At 36.3% G+C, this 17,051-nt stretch overlaps 1 protein-coding gene across 1 annotated transcript; it reads left to right on the top strand.

Moving 5' to 3' along the window:
• The first annotated feature begins 8,220 nt into the window (after positions 1 to 8,220).
• LOC145669167 (uncharacterized) lies at positions 8,221 to 16,749 on the top strand. Its single transcript, XM_081737500.1, has 2 exons — positions 8,221 to 8,354; positions 15,810 to 16,749. The coding sequence occupies exon 2, from the start codon at positions 15,829 to 15,831 to the stop codon at positions 16,660 to 16,662; it is 834 nt and encodes a 277-aa protein (XP_081593626.1). The 5' UTR covers positions 8,221 to 8,354; positions 15,810 to 15,828; the 3' UTR covers positions 16,663 to 16,749.
• Positions 16,750 to 17,051: the final 302 nt, after the last annotated feature.

Genomic DNA, 17,051 nt, shown 5'->3' with positions numbered 1-17,051 from the left:
TTCTTACTATATATTTTGTTCATGAATGTCTATATTTTATGCAAATTATCTTTATTTCATTTAATAAAGCTGTGATAACAATTTCACCAAAATTTCCAACAGCAAGAGAGAGAAGTGAAGCGGTGAAACGACTGTCTTTATATATACTGTGTACTCTACCCTAAGCCGAACAAGATTGGCGTGGTGTGTTTCTTTCTTTGTTAAAAGAAATTTAATTTGTGATGGACTGAAAGTGAGTTTGTCGTTTTATTCTCCATAATGAGATTCTCCAAGGAATAAAGCTTCAGAGAGAACATTATCCTTCCTAAGTTCTGGATGGAAGGTGGATAATTCTAATATGTAAAGTGGAAGTTAACTACGTACATGGTGATTCTCGTGTAAGCTGAACAATGCCGCAAAAATAGTTATTTCTTCTTCTGATAGCAGCATTCCAGGCAGTGGCGGCGGTTGGACGTTAAAAGTGGAGGGGCAAGACATGATCTGAATATTTGCATATAAATGTTAATTTTCCTGTTTGTTTCTAATATTTTGTTTGACGAAAGGTTGTATAACTAATAGGATACTATCTTTTTCAATTAAAATACCGTATATGGTATTTCATATTTTATTAAGTAAACTGACAAGAGCAATGCCAGTAGGTAGTAGTGTAAGAAGAGATTTGATTCCTTGCTCATGAACATCTTAAAATTCTGTCTGGAAAATTGTGTGATCAGATTATTGAATAACAAATTTGCAAAACAAATAAATAGAAAGGATAATATTAATCATAGTAATAAATAATGATGCTTGTTTTGCAAAAGTCATATTGAAACAGGGATTAATGAACAACTTAATTTTTAATTCCACACATGATATTAAATGTATGTTATTACTCTTAGAAAATGAAAGACAGTAAATACTACAAACATATGCTACGGTAGGACATTTAAAGAAATATTTGCTTTTGCAACTTCCCGAAACATATTCGTTGCCATTAGGTGCAGTTTTCTCTTTCTTGGAGCACATCAAAACACAACAATACTTAGATTCACTCCATACTCTCGTTATACAAAATAACACTAAAACCTAGAATTATGTTGAATTCACTAAATTTAATTGTATATACACTCGTACACCCCTAACACCTACTTCACTCATATATTACACTACAAGACAATGGAAAAGATAGAAGTTGTTTCTTATTACGCTATTTTCCCTTACTTTAGAAAGAAGAAAAGACATTTTAGGAACTGCCAATTTTTGTGCAATTAAAAAATAACTTGTGAAATACTTTTTTTTCTTCTTTTGCGAAATGCTCTCTGAATTAGTTTCAAAGCGGCTGACTAACATATCGAGCCCTTGTAAAAAGTGAAAGTATGCTGAAATTGTTGTGCTCCAATAGGTTAATTTTGGGGTTATTTTCTGTGGCAATTAAAACGCAATTCCTGTTGTTTTCTTTACTCCACGGGAAGACAACCAATACGTACTCACGGAACGGCAAATATATGGCACCATTTTATCTATGAACCAATAATACATACAAAAACTTTACACTTCTAAATGAAACTATATACATTAATGGGTTACTTCAAAAAAGTGCGGGGGCAACTGCCCCCTTTGCACCCCCTAATCGCTGCCCATGATTCCAGGTAACGTGACTAACTTTAAGTCTATCTACAATGACTGTCCTGCATGGGAGCATTGAAGTAAAGTGAACTTAACCTTGTTTTATTGGAAATCTTTGATTGTAAAACTATAACTACTAAAAGTCAACGGATATATATTTAGTTCAGTTAAATTACTTTGGAACAAGATCATATTAAACGAAACTACTCTTTGTTCGTACGAGCTACAGTGGTTTATCAGAGTTAAAATAAAATTTATAATTGTTTATTAGAGTTGAGATAACGAAATTAAAGCACTGGTGTTCTCCAAAAGTACCAAAATAATATTTGTGTGTACTAAAATGTATAGCTTACGAGTGTATCTTACACACGACAAAATGTGCGAGTAAAGAGTTCCTATGGGGGAAACCTCCTCCCAAAGGGGCCCAGCCTGTGCGCGGCCCCGAATAGTCTTAGCCAGCCCTCTCATCGTGTAAGTCATACGTAGTGTTAAAATCTCTCTCTCTCTCTGCTGTGAAGTTCATTAAGTAGTGGGTTAACCGTATTATAAGTTTACGTAAATATTTTCTATTAAAGCTCCAGTTTAAGTGAAGTTTCGTATATTATATATATTGACAGTATTTACCAGTGCTTCTCACTATTTGTTATAGGTTTAGATGATTACATTGGTAAGGTTGCCACGTTACAGAGGTTGTTTCAAAATAGTGTCTACACATTTCCAGAAGTTTGTTGACATTCCAAGCTACGTTATGTCCAATCGCTATCTGTTAGTTAACTGTCTGGCTACATATATTATCTCGTCCATCAGTCCAAGGTTTAGCTAGTTAATACATAACTAGCTTGTCCAACCGGCATTTACGAAGTGTACTACATATCATATGGTTCATTGTTTACTAAACTCAGATTATCTATCTACCGTCTACTGTCCATACTATCCGTCCACTTTGTCCGCCCGTAAGGGAATATTATTATTACTAAATGTCCGAGTCATTAGTTGATGTGTCGGCCCAGGGAATGTTCGGCTGTACATATTACTATTTAAGTTGTTACGGCATATTGAGTTATGTGAAGTATACGAGCAGGAATTCGTACTTGCTGAAGCTGTGATGGGGATTTCAGGTGTATCATATTTGACTTCGTATAATTTTATGACATTATAATTGGTAGTAAAGTGCGCCCATGGTTGGAGCTGCCGAACGGGGATGTCTGTAAATATTACCTCCGTTCCTTTATTGATTGTGGTTTCGGCACCTGAACTGAACCGGAAGCGGTAACACTTCTTTCAGCTGACGCTCGCGCAGGCGAGAATCACTCTGTTCCTGTTATTATGTCGTACCTATGACGAGTGATGTGAAACTCTTAAATGTCTTCAGTTTTCTGTGACTACAATTTAATTGTTTCTCTTGTGTGGTGTGACGAAGTGTCAGGTAACGGTTTCTAACATTTACATGACAATCTATTTCGACTATTGATTTATTGACGGTTCTGTTATGAAAGGTGAACAATGAAAATCTGATAATGGTTGATATTGTAAACAAATTGGATATGAGCTTGACAGACAGAATTCTAAATGTATTCTCTTGAAGTTTTTTTTTCTTCATAATGTAATGAGACTATAATAAATATACAGGCACCTTACGCTAATTGTAATATTGTGGTTAACTACCACAACAGTCAGAGATGAAGCGTTGTTAATAAATCATATCTGGAAATGATTTTTTTCCAAAGCATTTAATAAAACTAAGGTAGAATAGTCATATATACATATATAGCTAAGTAAGCTTTATTAAGGGAGTTGAATGGAGCTATTACTCTCTTCTGATCTGCATCCGCCGGAGGTAAGTTTCTGGTTCTTCATTTTTTTTCCGTTGCGCGATGAATCCCTTCTCGGTTCCTTTCGAGGTTGCTAGGACTTCGAATTAGGGATCAAGAAGGTAAGTTCAAGGGAGGCGGTCGTTACGTATTGGCAATAATCAGGCCTTCTCTTGAACTAGGCTTTAAATTGTAGTAGTCGTTACAAAACAGAGAAATGTTTTCTACTCTATCAGGAGGAAAAAGTGTTTCATGAAAGACTGTGAATAGGGGACATACAATAAAGTCTCATTTAAAAAAATCACATACGCATACATCTTTGTCGCCTGCATAGCATTCCACATGCGCCCATCCGCTACACACAATACACTGAATCCATACTTCACTAGCTTTTGAATTATTGTGATTTACGCCACAAAACATGCATTTAGAATCTGCATAACCTATTCCTGTTTCAACTTTAATTAGAATTGATAGAACTGTGTCGTCTGAAGATAGTGACATATCTGAGTCGTCGGAATCGGATGATTGCTCTGGTTGAGTAAATTTACTACGGACATTCAGTTTTTGATTTATTGTTTCTTTTCCCATTTCCTTCGTACTCCCTCAGGCACTGGTTCTAACTTAGCCCTTGGCATAACCATAGACACCAGCGTGGCAATTGCTTTACTTTAATTGAGAGATGTAATGGAGGTATAAGGATGGATATAAGCTATAGTCTTGAAACCAGTGGAGCGTATATCTACCAAAAAAAATTCTAGCAGTACCTAGCTGATGGAAATTATGGAAAAGAAATAAACCTCTGAATTAATTCTCCTGCCCAAAGAAAAAAGCCTTCTCGCGTTTTACAGCTGAACGTACATTACTACAAATAACAATACTCGTCTTTTTCTATTTGGGATGTGTTAAACTCTTTGAAGCACAAGTTTTACCTAGATCGAATTTACATGAACTACGCACTTGGTGCCAACCCAAAAGTGACATACCACGACATCTGTTTAGCTACGAAAAGAACTACTTAGCGAGAGGAAACACTGGTAATAAATGTATACCACCGTGCTTCAAAGAGTTAAAGATGAATGTTGAAATAAACAAATCAGTTCCAAAATTTCCTCCAGGTCCTCACAATGCAGAAGGTAAGATTTTACCATCTAGCAATGCTACCAAGTACAGTATGTTTTGATAACCTATTTGCTTTTCTTTCAAACATTTAGTTTCTTTATGCAGGAAAACCATAGTCTAAAGAAAAATCAAAGATTATACGTATTTAAAAATAAGTATTGAAAATAAAATTTGATTTTATTCTGGTTAACTTAACAATCTCAGTGGAACGGTTCTAAACCTTCCATTCCCCTTGGTAAAACATCGGAAAGCCCTGATTTTATTTATTCCATTAGTTTATTTTCATTATAAGAAATTGAGACAAAAAGAAATGTAGATATTGCAAGAATGGGCTACTGACTACTATATTCTTCTATTTTAATTGCAGTTCAGTCTTTGATTCTATTGAAAGCGCCATATAACTGAAAATTGTGAACAATAACTGTCAACTCTGCTCGTTTGAAGGGTAACGGGGGAAAAAAGAAGGAATGTCACAAAACTACATTTTCGAGTAAACGGCGTTTTAATATTGAAAACCGCGTACAAAGAATAGGGTTAATAAATATTTTGCTCCTTTTTACATGGACATTTCTACATCTACGCATGCATAGCATATACAGTCAAATAGTACCAAGAGTCACAAACAGATAGAACAAAGCACCTGATAAAGGACACATATGGACATTCCTGGTTTTTTCCCCTTATCCTTCATCTTGATTTGAACGTCAGAAGAACGCAATCCCTCCCTTCAGCTACCCGCGCTTCCCTTTTGTACTACACACAGAGGAGTCTATCACGTTCGTTGCTCTGTTGTCAACATGGTGTGATGATGGAATCCATATATGCAAGGGGTAAAGCAAGCTGATAGTAGAAACGAAACGACAATATAATAATATTCTACGTATTATTAAATATCTTAAGAAGCAACAAACAGCACACGATACTTGGTGGTTCGCGTGCTCTTGCGAACTGCACAAGGCGATGCCACTGAACGAAACTTTAAAACATAACAACTGTTATTTTTGAAACTCATAGTTTTATATGACTATAGGAAAATGAAATCAGTTGAAAACTGTAGTTATTAGATACTCTTTTTAAAATTTCGACTGCTGAAATTAAGAAAATATTTCAAATGAAAGGGAAGTGAGGTCTGTAGAAACTCATTTTCTTATATCTGATTATAGTAATAATAATAATAGTTGTAGTATTTCCTTGGTCCGCAAATTTAAAATAAGAACTATTTAGTAGACCCTACTATTAATGTAATGAGCGTAGCAGTCAATAAAAGGTTCAACTGATGTGAATTACAAAATTCAACCTTAAAATTTGAATCTACACTTCGATTAAATGTAATCATACTGAGAACTGGAATCTACCGTATTATATGAAATGAAATGAAATTTTGAGTTTTACGTCCCACGGTTATGCCGGTTAGGCTAAAGGAGACGGTGATAATGAGTAATGAATGAAATGGTGGAATGAAGAAAGTGGGAGGAAACGGGAGAACCCCGAGAAAACCCACGCACACGGTGTTTGTCCACCACAAAGTTCACTTGGCGGGAGCAGGGTTTGAACCCGAGGCCCCTAGCACCAGAGGTGAACGCTCTACCACTGAGCCACCGCGGCCCCTACCGTATTATATCGTATGTGGTGTTGCCTGACCTGAATTCACTTAATTCATATTTTGTTTTAAATGAAATTTTTAAAGATAAAGTAGAGTATTGAGACATTGGGGTTTTCATGTCCCTCCTCACAGGCCCAGGGCTGAGGATGTTGCGTGACCCCTATTGGCGAAACGTAACACGATTCATTGAGAGAATATCAATAAAGCACAAAAGAGCTGATAAAATATCCAAATATATAAATAAATTTCATAATATAATAATAAAGCTATTTTCCAAGTTGCTTCATCTTATACAGTATATTTGTGTTTACAGGTAGAATGTGTGGTCACGTTTAATGTTTTTCAAAATTCAAAAGAGATTTAGAATTCCAATAATTAAAGTCAGGTCTGAATGAAGCTAAGAATGGGCAAAATCGATTTTTTTTTGTAAAATCCGGAATCCGGTTTGTAAAAATCCACCAAATCGAGAAACTGGCATTTCGGTTTTCTCCAAAACCATTTTTTTTAAAATCAAAACTGTTTTTATGGATAACCAAAACCTGTTTTGATAGGAAACAGAATCGGTTTTCAAACAGTAGGCTTTCTGAAAGTTTTAAAAAACTGGTTTCCTTAAGGACAGGTTTCAAATTTTTTAAGTATAATCTAGACGACTAGGTTGAACTCGATACGAGATACACATTGCTACTTGTAAGTAAGAGACTGGACTAAGGCCATAACAGCAATCTGTAACCTGAGGCGATACCGAGACAGCAGCCGGTAACTCGATACGAGAATAAGACAGTTATTTGGAACTCTACACTACGTTGACACGGCTATTGAGTTACAAATAACCAAAGTATAAGACAGGCACAACTGTGTATAACTCGATAGGCGGTGAAGACAATTTTCTGTAACTATGGTAAGAGATACGATTTAGGGCCTTTTAAGGCAGTTCGGTGTTGTGTTTCCTTTAAACATTATTAGCAAATGGATATCTGCGGTATTTCTACCTCTTTTTGCACATTCAAGTGAATCTGCAAGTAACTGCCTTGTCTTACCTAGTTATTCTGTAGTGTGTCTGTTTGTCCATGCCCGTTTACCACACTGCAATGTCGCACCATAGCCTCCGCCGAAAACACATCATTGATTCTATTCCACGCTTTAGATAGGAAGCGCGCTTTCCAACTACATTGAGTACTTTTATCCAAGGTGAAGCGAATCTACAATAGCCGCAGACTGAAAATGAGACAGCAGGTAGTTATGATTCCGACAGTAGGGCTATTGGGCGATTTCTATTTATATTGTGTCATACGAGACCACTTATCCATAGCGATTCGACTCATGTGGTTCAGATTCCACGTTAATCTGTAGGTCAACGCCTCATATAGCCTCGCTGCTGAATGGGACGTTAAAATCAACTCACCTCAACCATAGCAATTCGGATCGCACCAAAGTATCATTTTGAGTGAAGTTAGAGTCTTATCGTCCTTAATTCAGCAAGGCTATATGAGACCTGGAACTATTGATTAACGTGCAATCCGAACCCGGGACTTACCCAAGGTTTGAGTGGCCTGGGTCAATTCCATACATAACAAATTAATTAAGAGGACGATATTGACAAATCTCAAAGACATACGTATAAATATTATTTCTAAGGTTCCTAATAGTAGACATTTTTTTTTTTACTGAAATGGGCCCACGACTCATTTTTATTTTATTTACCTTTTGTGTGCTGTTTTGTTTATGTAATGTAGTGCACTTATTTGATGCTTCACTTATAATTTCACGTTCGTATCGTATATGGAAGTAAGAAAATTTTGTCTTAAAGTGGGCCCTCCTCAAACGGCGAGGAGCTTGCCTGGGGGCAGTTATCCCCCTGACCCCCTACAAGTTACGGCTTTGAGACCAATACTAAGTGTCGTATCATCTCGTAAGTATCTCCAGGTAAAACTTTGATCTTCCAGATCTAAGAACTTGTTGCAACCAAAATATTTTTTTTCAACAAAACCTAATCAAGTAATTATTTCTTGTTTCTCGCCTACGTATATCGTAATAAAGAAAAATTAAACAATGAGATCATTAGATTGCAGTCATCGTTGTTACATGCCAACAACAAACAAACTTAATTATAAAACAAATATTCTGCCGTCACCAAATCATCACTAATACTTATATAAATAGGATCAAGAATCTGGATTGTGTCTTTCATCCCTTTCACTTGTCTGTTTAAACAGGTAAAATTAGCTTTTTATTCATATACATACGTATATTTAGTTAGTGAAAGAATACTGTCATTTGTGTAGTCGGACAAAAGTTGCATCCGCGACTGTATTTAGTACAGAGAAATTGTATCATAAAATGCTCCACGTAAAAGCCAAGAAAGATACAGATACCGTACTCCCAGCACTTCAGTAAGTATTAGTTTCCGGTAAGGACAAAAACATGAATCTAAATTTATATTCCTGAGATGTTTCAAGTAATGAAAGAAACTTTTCTGAATATAAAGTAACAAGGGATGACCATGAAGGCCAATGTGAGTAAGTGCACTCTCTAATATTCCGATATTATCGATATCATATAAAACTTCTAATGGAAATTAGTATTCGATTGACTCAACAATAGTGTTTTTGACTCTCCTTAATCCGAGGATCAGGACACGCTATTAGGACTAACTCTGTTAGTTGATTTACATGTAAATTAAAACGTGTAATATTGGCTACCATAGAAATTTGTATATACCTAGATTCTGTGATAAAACTCAATTCATGTTTGAATGGCATATAGTTTTAGGCAGGGATGTGAGGCTAATCCTGCGAAATAAGTACCGGTATATCTCTAAATAATGTTTGTGATCATTAATATATTCTATTTTATTAATATAGATTTATTTTACTGTTAGCTATATTAGCATAAGACAAGCAATAGTAACTTTTCAACTTTAGGTTAGTTTCAGTAAGGCTAGGAAGGGAAATAAATGAAAAAGTAAAACTTTAAGATATCCTTTTCATTTATTTACCTTCCTAGCATTACTGTAAGCGCATGAAAATGGATAATCATTTTCAGCAGGAGAAACTATATACACCCTCCATTCCAAAAGAAACCGAACTTTTGAAAACAAATAGTACCACTAGTGCCATCTGTTGTAATATTTTACCGGTAGATGGTGTAGTCCCTCATTGACAACTGGTATTAATGTCATGACATTTGGATGCACGGCAACAAAGTTATTGCGTTTCAACTGTCAGTGTGTTGTGTACATCGGTCGGAAAATGAGTTTCAAACAACGAGCTGCAATTGAGTTTTGTGTTAAACTGGGTAAAACTTTTAGTGAAACGCACCAAATGCTACAAACTGCATATGGTGATGAGTGTCTATCCCGTACGCAAGTTTACGAGTGGTCCAGGCGATTCAAATCGGGTAGAGAGACGCTGGATGATGACGAAAGATCAGGCCGTCCCAGAACCGGATTATCGGAAGAAAACATCGAAAAAGTGCGTGAATTCATCAAACATAACAAAAAATCGTCCGTGAAAGTTATTGAAATGGAATTAGGCATTCCTCAAACAACCGCATACCGCATTTTGACCGAAGTTTTGGGCCTTAAGAAGGTTAATTCGCGGTTTGTACCACATAAACTCACCGAAGACCAAAAAGGTGATCGAATTGCGCATTGCAAAGACATCGTTAAAAGTGCTCGGCAGGATCGAAACTTCTTGAAATCGATTGTAACTGGTGACGAAACGTGATGTTTTGAATATGAGCCCGAAACAAAGCGGCAAAGTGCTGAATGGAGAGCGCCGGATGAAGGAACACCCAAAAAAAGTCACTTGGTGAAGTCAAAAGTTAATGTGATGCTGATTTGTTATTACGATTCAAAAGGAATTATCCACAAAGAATTTGTTCAGCCCGGCCAGACAGTCACTGGAGAGTTTTACTTGGGCGTCATGAAGCGTTTGCAGGCAAGAATTCGTCGTATTCGGCCCGAATATCGCGAAATCGGCAGTTGGACTCTTTTGGACAATAATGCACCATCACATCGTTCGCGACTTGTAACTGAATTTTTGGTCAAAAATCACATTATTCGGTTGCATCATCCGCCATATTCACCAGATCTCGCTCCGTGCGATTTCTATCTGTTCCCGAAACTGCATTTGGCGATGAAAGGAAAGTGGCACGCATCGATTGATGCCATTGAGAAGGCGACGACCGCCGTCCTAAAGACCATTCCAATAAAGGACATGGAGAAGTCGTTTGACAACTTGTTGGAGCGTGCAAATATGTGTATCGATGCAGAAGGGGAATACACTGATTAATAAAAATGATTTGTTCCAAAATGTACATTGCTTTTTTGTTTTTTTTAAACGTTCGGTTTCTTTTGGAATGGAGGGTGTATAGCAAAACACAAATTCAAAACGATGTTACGAAGGGAGATAAAGCTGACTAAAACTAGTCCTCGGGAATTTCAGCATACGAGAGCGACAGTGGAGCATATCATTTGGAAGAGAAAGTGTGAGCTGTTGCACTGTATCTGCAGAGAAGCGCAGCTTAATGGAGTGAATTTTATACTGGGAAATGCAACAGCTTCTTAGCATAGCGGGAATTTGCCGAAGTAGGACGTCGTTGAACAGAAACAAAGCAGAAGAACGCAGTGATGCCAACTCTTGGGAAAAATTAAATTTTATGGGATTCCTTGACATTAAGTTCTTGAATAGAGGTAATAGGAATTTTCATCAAAATTGGGAGCATATATGGTATTTTTCATATATTTATTTCATCGACTCCAACAGAATTCTGTATGAGCAGAAAGTAGGCTAACGACGCTTAAATAAACGTAAAATCAGAGCTAATTGCCTAATTTTGTTATTGGAAAATGCATGTTTGTGTATAAATGATTCATGCAGTAACTTATAAAGTGCAAAATGCAAAGGACAAGAAACCTAAATTGTGCTTTCGAATTTACCTAAATAATAAACGGAAGAAAGTACTGTAAATTGCCAAACGAGAAATAGACAATTTCTAATATAAAACGTTCCACACAACATGACTGGTATATAAAGTTTGTCTACTTTCGTTGTGTTCAATAGAAAATTATGGCACTAAAGCGTGGTTAAAATATTAAATTGTGACCAAAAAAAAAATGTAGCCCAGTGCCGCATTTAAGGGGGGCTTTCGGGCTTAAGCTCCCGAAATTTTATTTGCTATCTTAAAGTAAACAAAATATTTTACTGAATTTTAACATTTACAGAAATAGTTAGCAAAGTCCACCGAAACAAAATTGTAAATGCGCCACTGATGTAGCCCTACTTGTTTTCGTTAATATTTTCAATAGTCTCTTATAATTAAGAAAAAATATTTATTCATGATACATTCAGAAGATCGGAACTTGCAAATAATTCACTCAAAAATTAAAGAAAGGAAGAGACAGAATTGCTTTAATTTTCATGTTTAATAAATTTTGAAATTATTGTACGTAATTATAGTATAGCGTTTGGGAAATATAAGAACAAAATGGATATCTCTGCCTTTTTTTTACCATAAAGTTTCAGATAGAGATGGGATTTTATAGTTTCAGGTTGGCATCACTGGAAGGACATAAAAATTTTCCATTCGCATTCAGTAACTTTTAAACGCTGACAGTATTATTATTATTATTATTATTATTATTATTATTATTATTATTATTATTATTATTATTATTATTATTATTATTATTATTATTATTATTATTATTATAGCAAATTTTATTATGTCCTACCAGTGATGCCAACCTGAAACTTTATAAAATCCCATCTCGAAAGGCAGAAATACCCATTTTGTCCTTAAATTACCCACACGCTATACTACTTACGTACAATAATTTCGAAATTTATTAAATATGAAAATTAAAGCAATTGTGCCTCTTACTTTCTTTAATTTTTGAGTCTTCTTTTCCTTCTAAACCTTTTCCCCAGTTAACTGGGCTCGTCTTTTCGGGTCCGTCAAAACAACTATGTATATACATCAACGTCTACAGAGTACAACTATAAATAGAAATGTGAAATTTGAGCAGAAAACTCCTGTTGTTACGAAAACAAAGAATAAAAAGGACTAAAGAAAAAATAGGTATCGCAGAGGGAGTGGGAGTTAAATTAACTCAACGTTTTTGCCAAGAGTAGATTGTAGCAGCAATTCCTGAAACTAAGGAAATAATACTTAGCATATAAATTTCTCAATAGAAACAACTAAATACGTGTTTAAGTAATCTTTAGAAAATCCCGTCCTCAGGGGACAGTGAAGCACTTTTCACAATGTTCAAATTTCCGACTCTTTGTTCAGAAAATGACGAATGTGAGTATTCGCTTAAATTATAGGTGTGAAATTCTGAATATAAACTTTTAATTAAAAATAAGGGAATATATGTTTAAGTATTTTTGAGAATTCCTCTCGTTAGGTGGAAAGTAAGAATAGTTTCTATAATATTCAAATTTAAGTTACTTAATTCAGAAAATGTATAATATGAGGATTCGTTTAAGTTGGAGATGTGAAATTCGGTATATTAACTCTTAATTAAAAATTAAAGTAATATTGGGTTCTGCATCTAAAAGGGGAATGGTATTTATACTATTAAAATATTGTTTCTTTGGATTCGCTATTTCAATTTTCCTTTAAAAATAAGGGAACATATGTTTCAGCATTTCCAAAAATAGAGCTTCTACAAGGAAACATAGGGGTCAATTTTTACAATATTCAAATTTCCGGTTTTGGTTGTGATTGTTTGATTTGGAGTTTAGGGGTCTCTTTCAATACCGAGTATTGCGGGATACAAACCACATGTAGCCCACTGGGTATCCTACCCGAGTCTTCTGCGCCGTAGAAGTCAGGTTCTGTATTCATGAAGCCCCATACTCCCCGTGCGAAAAAGGGCATTTTTTGCTAGTAATAGTGTACTTTGTTGTGCGCTATTCTGAGGTAAGCCTAGTAGTAATGGTATGTATTAGAACTTTTACATTCGTTGTTATGAGTAAAATTAATAACTTGAGTTTGCATTTGAGCGGTAAACAGTTAATACAAGTCCGTTTTTACTTGTTTATTTGAAGCAATAATATTAAATATGAAATAACTCCTACTTATATTTTTTCCTGCATTTTGGTAGGGCAACGGAGATTGGTAAATTTTCCTCTTCCCCATTTGGGAGACCCGGGTTCGATTCCCGGCGGGAGCTCATGTGGTTCGGATTCCACATTAATCAGTAGGTCCACGTCTCATATAGCCTCGCTGCTGAACGGGACGTAACACTCAAAGTCAACTCAACTTAACTCCTCTTCCCCATTGGAGCAGGTGAAAGAAGTAGAATGTTGTCAAAATACATTCTGTAGTCAAGAACAAGCGATACACGAAACAAAACTCTATTAAACTTGTTCGAATCATTAATGCCTAAATGCTAGCTATACCATATGGTGTTAAATACACCAAAACAGTTTATGAAATGAAATGAAATCTTTGAGTTTTACGTCCCACTGTTATGAGAGTGAGGCTAAAGAAGACGGTGATGATGCGTAATGAATGAAATGGTGGAATGAAGAAAGTGGGGGGAAACGGGATAACCCCGGGGAAACCCACGCACACGGTGTTTGTCCACCACAAAGTTCACTTGGCGGGAGCAGGGTTTGAACCCGGGACCCCAAGCACCAGAGGTGAACGCTCTACCACTGAGCCACCGCGGCTTCCCCAGCCACCCTACAGCCCAGATGTCGCTCCTGCAAACATATTCCTCTTCCACCGACTGGAAAGGGTCATGAAAGGACAGCACCACGGCTCGGTCCAGGCCATTCAAGAGGCCATAACGAGGCAGCTGAAGAACATTCCAGTTTCTGCATTTCAAGAAACCTTCAGTGATTGGAAGAGTCACTGGAAACGCTGAGTTGATGCAGAACGGGCATATTTTAAAACTATTAAGTCTATACGGTTCAAAAGAATTTTCAAAGATCTTACAAGTGAAATGTTTGGAATCTCTTCCCATGCTTCCGTCGAGCACCTTTTGACATCTAATGTCAATCTTTTTCAGAACGGTTACGTTGTCTTCATTATTATCAATCGTTGATATCAAAGAACTGACAAAGAAGACGCCGGCGATATCTTTTCTTTAGCTGTTCAAGAACGGCCTTGTCCATGGGCTGACAAAGAGTTGTTACATTGGATGGTAAAAGTAAAGCTTTTATGTCCCCATCTATGAGTTCATCGGTTGTCGGATGAGAAGGTGCGTTGTTAAGAATTAACAGAGCTTCTCTTGAAAATTGTTGTTTTCCAGATGTTTCTCTGCAGTTGGTACGAATTCATTTTGGGACTAGGTTTTAAAACTTACTGAATTCATCCATGTTTTTTATGTGTGTAATATATAGGTAGTGATGCCTGATTTTTTTTTAAAAAAAAGTTTTTTCAAAGCTCTAAGAATCTTAGATTTTCCGTTTAACGTCAACCTGAGCTTGTGATTGCCGGTTTCATTGTTGCAAGCCAAAATGTTGACTTATTCCTTGCTTTTCTTGTATCCTGGTGCAGCGACTACTTTTTTCCCTGTAAGTGTTTTTGCAGGTAGCATCTTATAATTAAACCCGTCTCATCGCAGCTGTATAACTGCTCCCCAGAAATTCCCCCTTTTTCTATAAATTTGAAAAGAGGGTCTTTGAACACAGGTACATCTCTTTATCAGCAGATAATGCTTCCCCACTTACAGTAATCTGGCGAATGTCGAATCGTTTTTTCTCCAGCGATCTAACCATCCATCACAGTAAATTCTGAATCTAATCCTTCTATTTGTCGCTTAAATTCCAAAGCTTTCTTTTGCAATATTGGCTCAGTTACAGGTACACCTTTTCCTCTTAAGTGTTCATGCCACAGAAATAAAGCTTCCTCAACTTCTTTATGCTTACCTTTCAGCATTTATTTTAAACTTTTCCACTTGTACTAGCTTGTGCAGTACACTACGTTTCAATTTCTACGCGATTTTTACTTTTCACTGTACTTTTCTTAGCTCCTAACTCCGAAGCTATATTTTTTGTTGTTACATCAGAGTCTAGTCGCTGTATAGCGCGTAATTTCTCCTCCATAATTACTACAACTTTTTTCGTTGATCACTCATTTTCAAATCTTCACTGTAGTTCACTTAAGGAAACATTAAGAACAATATACGAATACAGTACCGGTACTGTACGTACTCTACAGTTATAATCAGGAACAGCGGGAAGCGTACTGTATTGAGGTCCGTTACACACTGACGAGACAATGAACAAGGAGCAGAACGCTGTTCTTTTCCTGCCACAATTTGTATTTTGGACTCGACATTTAGGAGGATCATAGCAGACGCTTGCTTCTAATGCCTTGCCTTCCTCAGTTAATTACGATAAAAGTAAACTAGGCAGGATGCTCGAGAGCCGGATACTCGGGAGTATAGTGTAATTGTAAGAAATAATGAGAAATTGCTTGTGATGTGGATTCAGTTCCATCTGGCATATTATCTCTCTACTGCAATCGGAAGTTACAGATCTACTACCTTCCGTTTTTAACATTGAATTGGCATAGCTCGGAAGTCTACTGTAGTTTTTCACAATATGAAGCGAAGCTGATTTGTTTGATATGTAGAATCACTTTATAGGTGTAACAATGATTATTCTCATATGAAGGTTTATAGAAATTTACTTAATTTTTGCTTTCAGGTTACTTATGATCTAGAAAATGAGTAGCATTGAACTAGAGGAGTCAGCAGTTGAAGATAAATCAATGATTCAACAAATTGTTCGTACTCTTGTTTACTACATCCAAGCTACGACACACAACTGGGCCATTGGCCTTTCCTCTTTCGTGTTTCTCCTAATAATGTTCACCTGCATCTCGCTATTGGCCCTTAGGAGCAGCCGTTCAGATAAGCAAAGTGTATTCTTCGCCTTATTTGAAGATCGTATTCGTCGAAATTTCCGATCACAGAGAGAAGAAACGATGGTTACCTTACGAACTGGAATTAACAGTATTTTAAGGGATGATCCAGAGAGACCGACAGTAATTTTTCTCCTGGCGCCAAGTGGTTCACTACTAACAGCTAACTGTTACGCTAGGACATTGGCCGCAACAGTGATTGAAGTCTTTCAACTGTATTTGAGCCCTTTGGATGACATAATTTTTCGAGGTTCTGATTACTCAAGCTTCGAGGACTACTGGAAACTATACGAGAATCTAAGCAACGCAATGGAAGAGAACAAAGTCGCTGTGTTGTTAGATTTTGAGCGTGTTCATCCTCATACTGCCTCTGTGTTCTGTCATTTAGCAGACGACACCTACTCACCATATCCTCAAGCAGTTGTATTTGTAGTTTGTAATGTTCAGGACCATTTTTCGCCATTACAACTGAAAAGCACTCCTCCAGTCTTGCTTGCAGAATCTTTCCTCACCGACAGATGGCAGTTTCGTCTCGACAAAGATCTCTTAATGGAGTTAATGTCCAGAGTAACTGGACGAACAGTGATTGTTGAAGAAGAACAAATGGACAATTTAATGCAATCTGGAGTTTCGTAGAAAAAGAACTATATTATTTGTAATGATATCAAAATGTATCAAATGACAAAATATTAAAATTGAGTGTAGTTGTAAATTATAAGAAAGTGTGTATAATAAAGATTTTTGTCTGTATATATAAAAATATCTGCAGGTATATAATATGTAAACAAGAAATCGTTACTATCTATTTTATGTTCACACGCTTTCTTTTACTTGTAATTAGTGTTGCCAACACAACGAGAATAAGTGGCTAAAATCAATAGCTAAAACTGGCCAGAAATGACTAGAAAGAAACCAAAGTTTCCGCTTTGAGGCGAAGCTAAACTAATTTGGTTTCCATAATAACATAAAATTAAAACAAAACTCCCCTAGCGGAAATAAATATTATCATCATCTGCTTCTTCTTC

Source organism: Thermobia domestica, chromosome 13, assembly GCF_964235325.1.
Source record: "Thermobia domestica chromosome 13, izTheDome1.hap1.1, whole genome shotgun sequence".
NCBI lineage: Eukaryota > Metazoa > Arthropoda > Insecta > Zygentoma > Lepismatidae > Thermobia > Thermobia domestica.
Note: the sequence above shows the minus strand (reverse complement) of the source record. Positions and strands in the feature narration are given on the sequence as shown.

What these genes read in the sequence shown, in the direction of transcription:
- LOC145669167 (XM_081737500.1), top strand. Translation starts at nt 15,829, where the DNA reads ATGAGTAGCATTGAACTAGAGGAGTCAGCAGTTGAAGATAAATCAATG.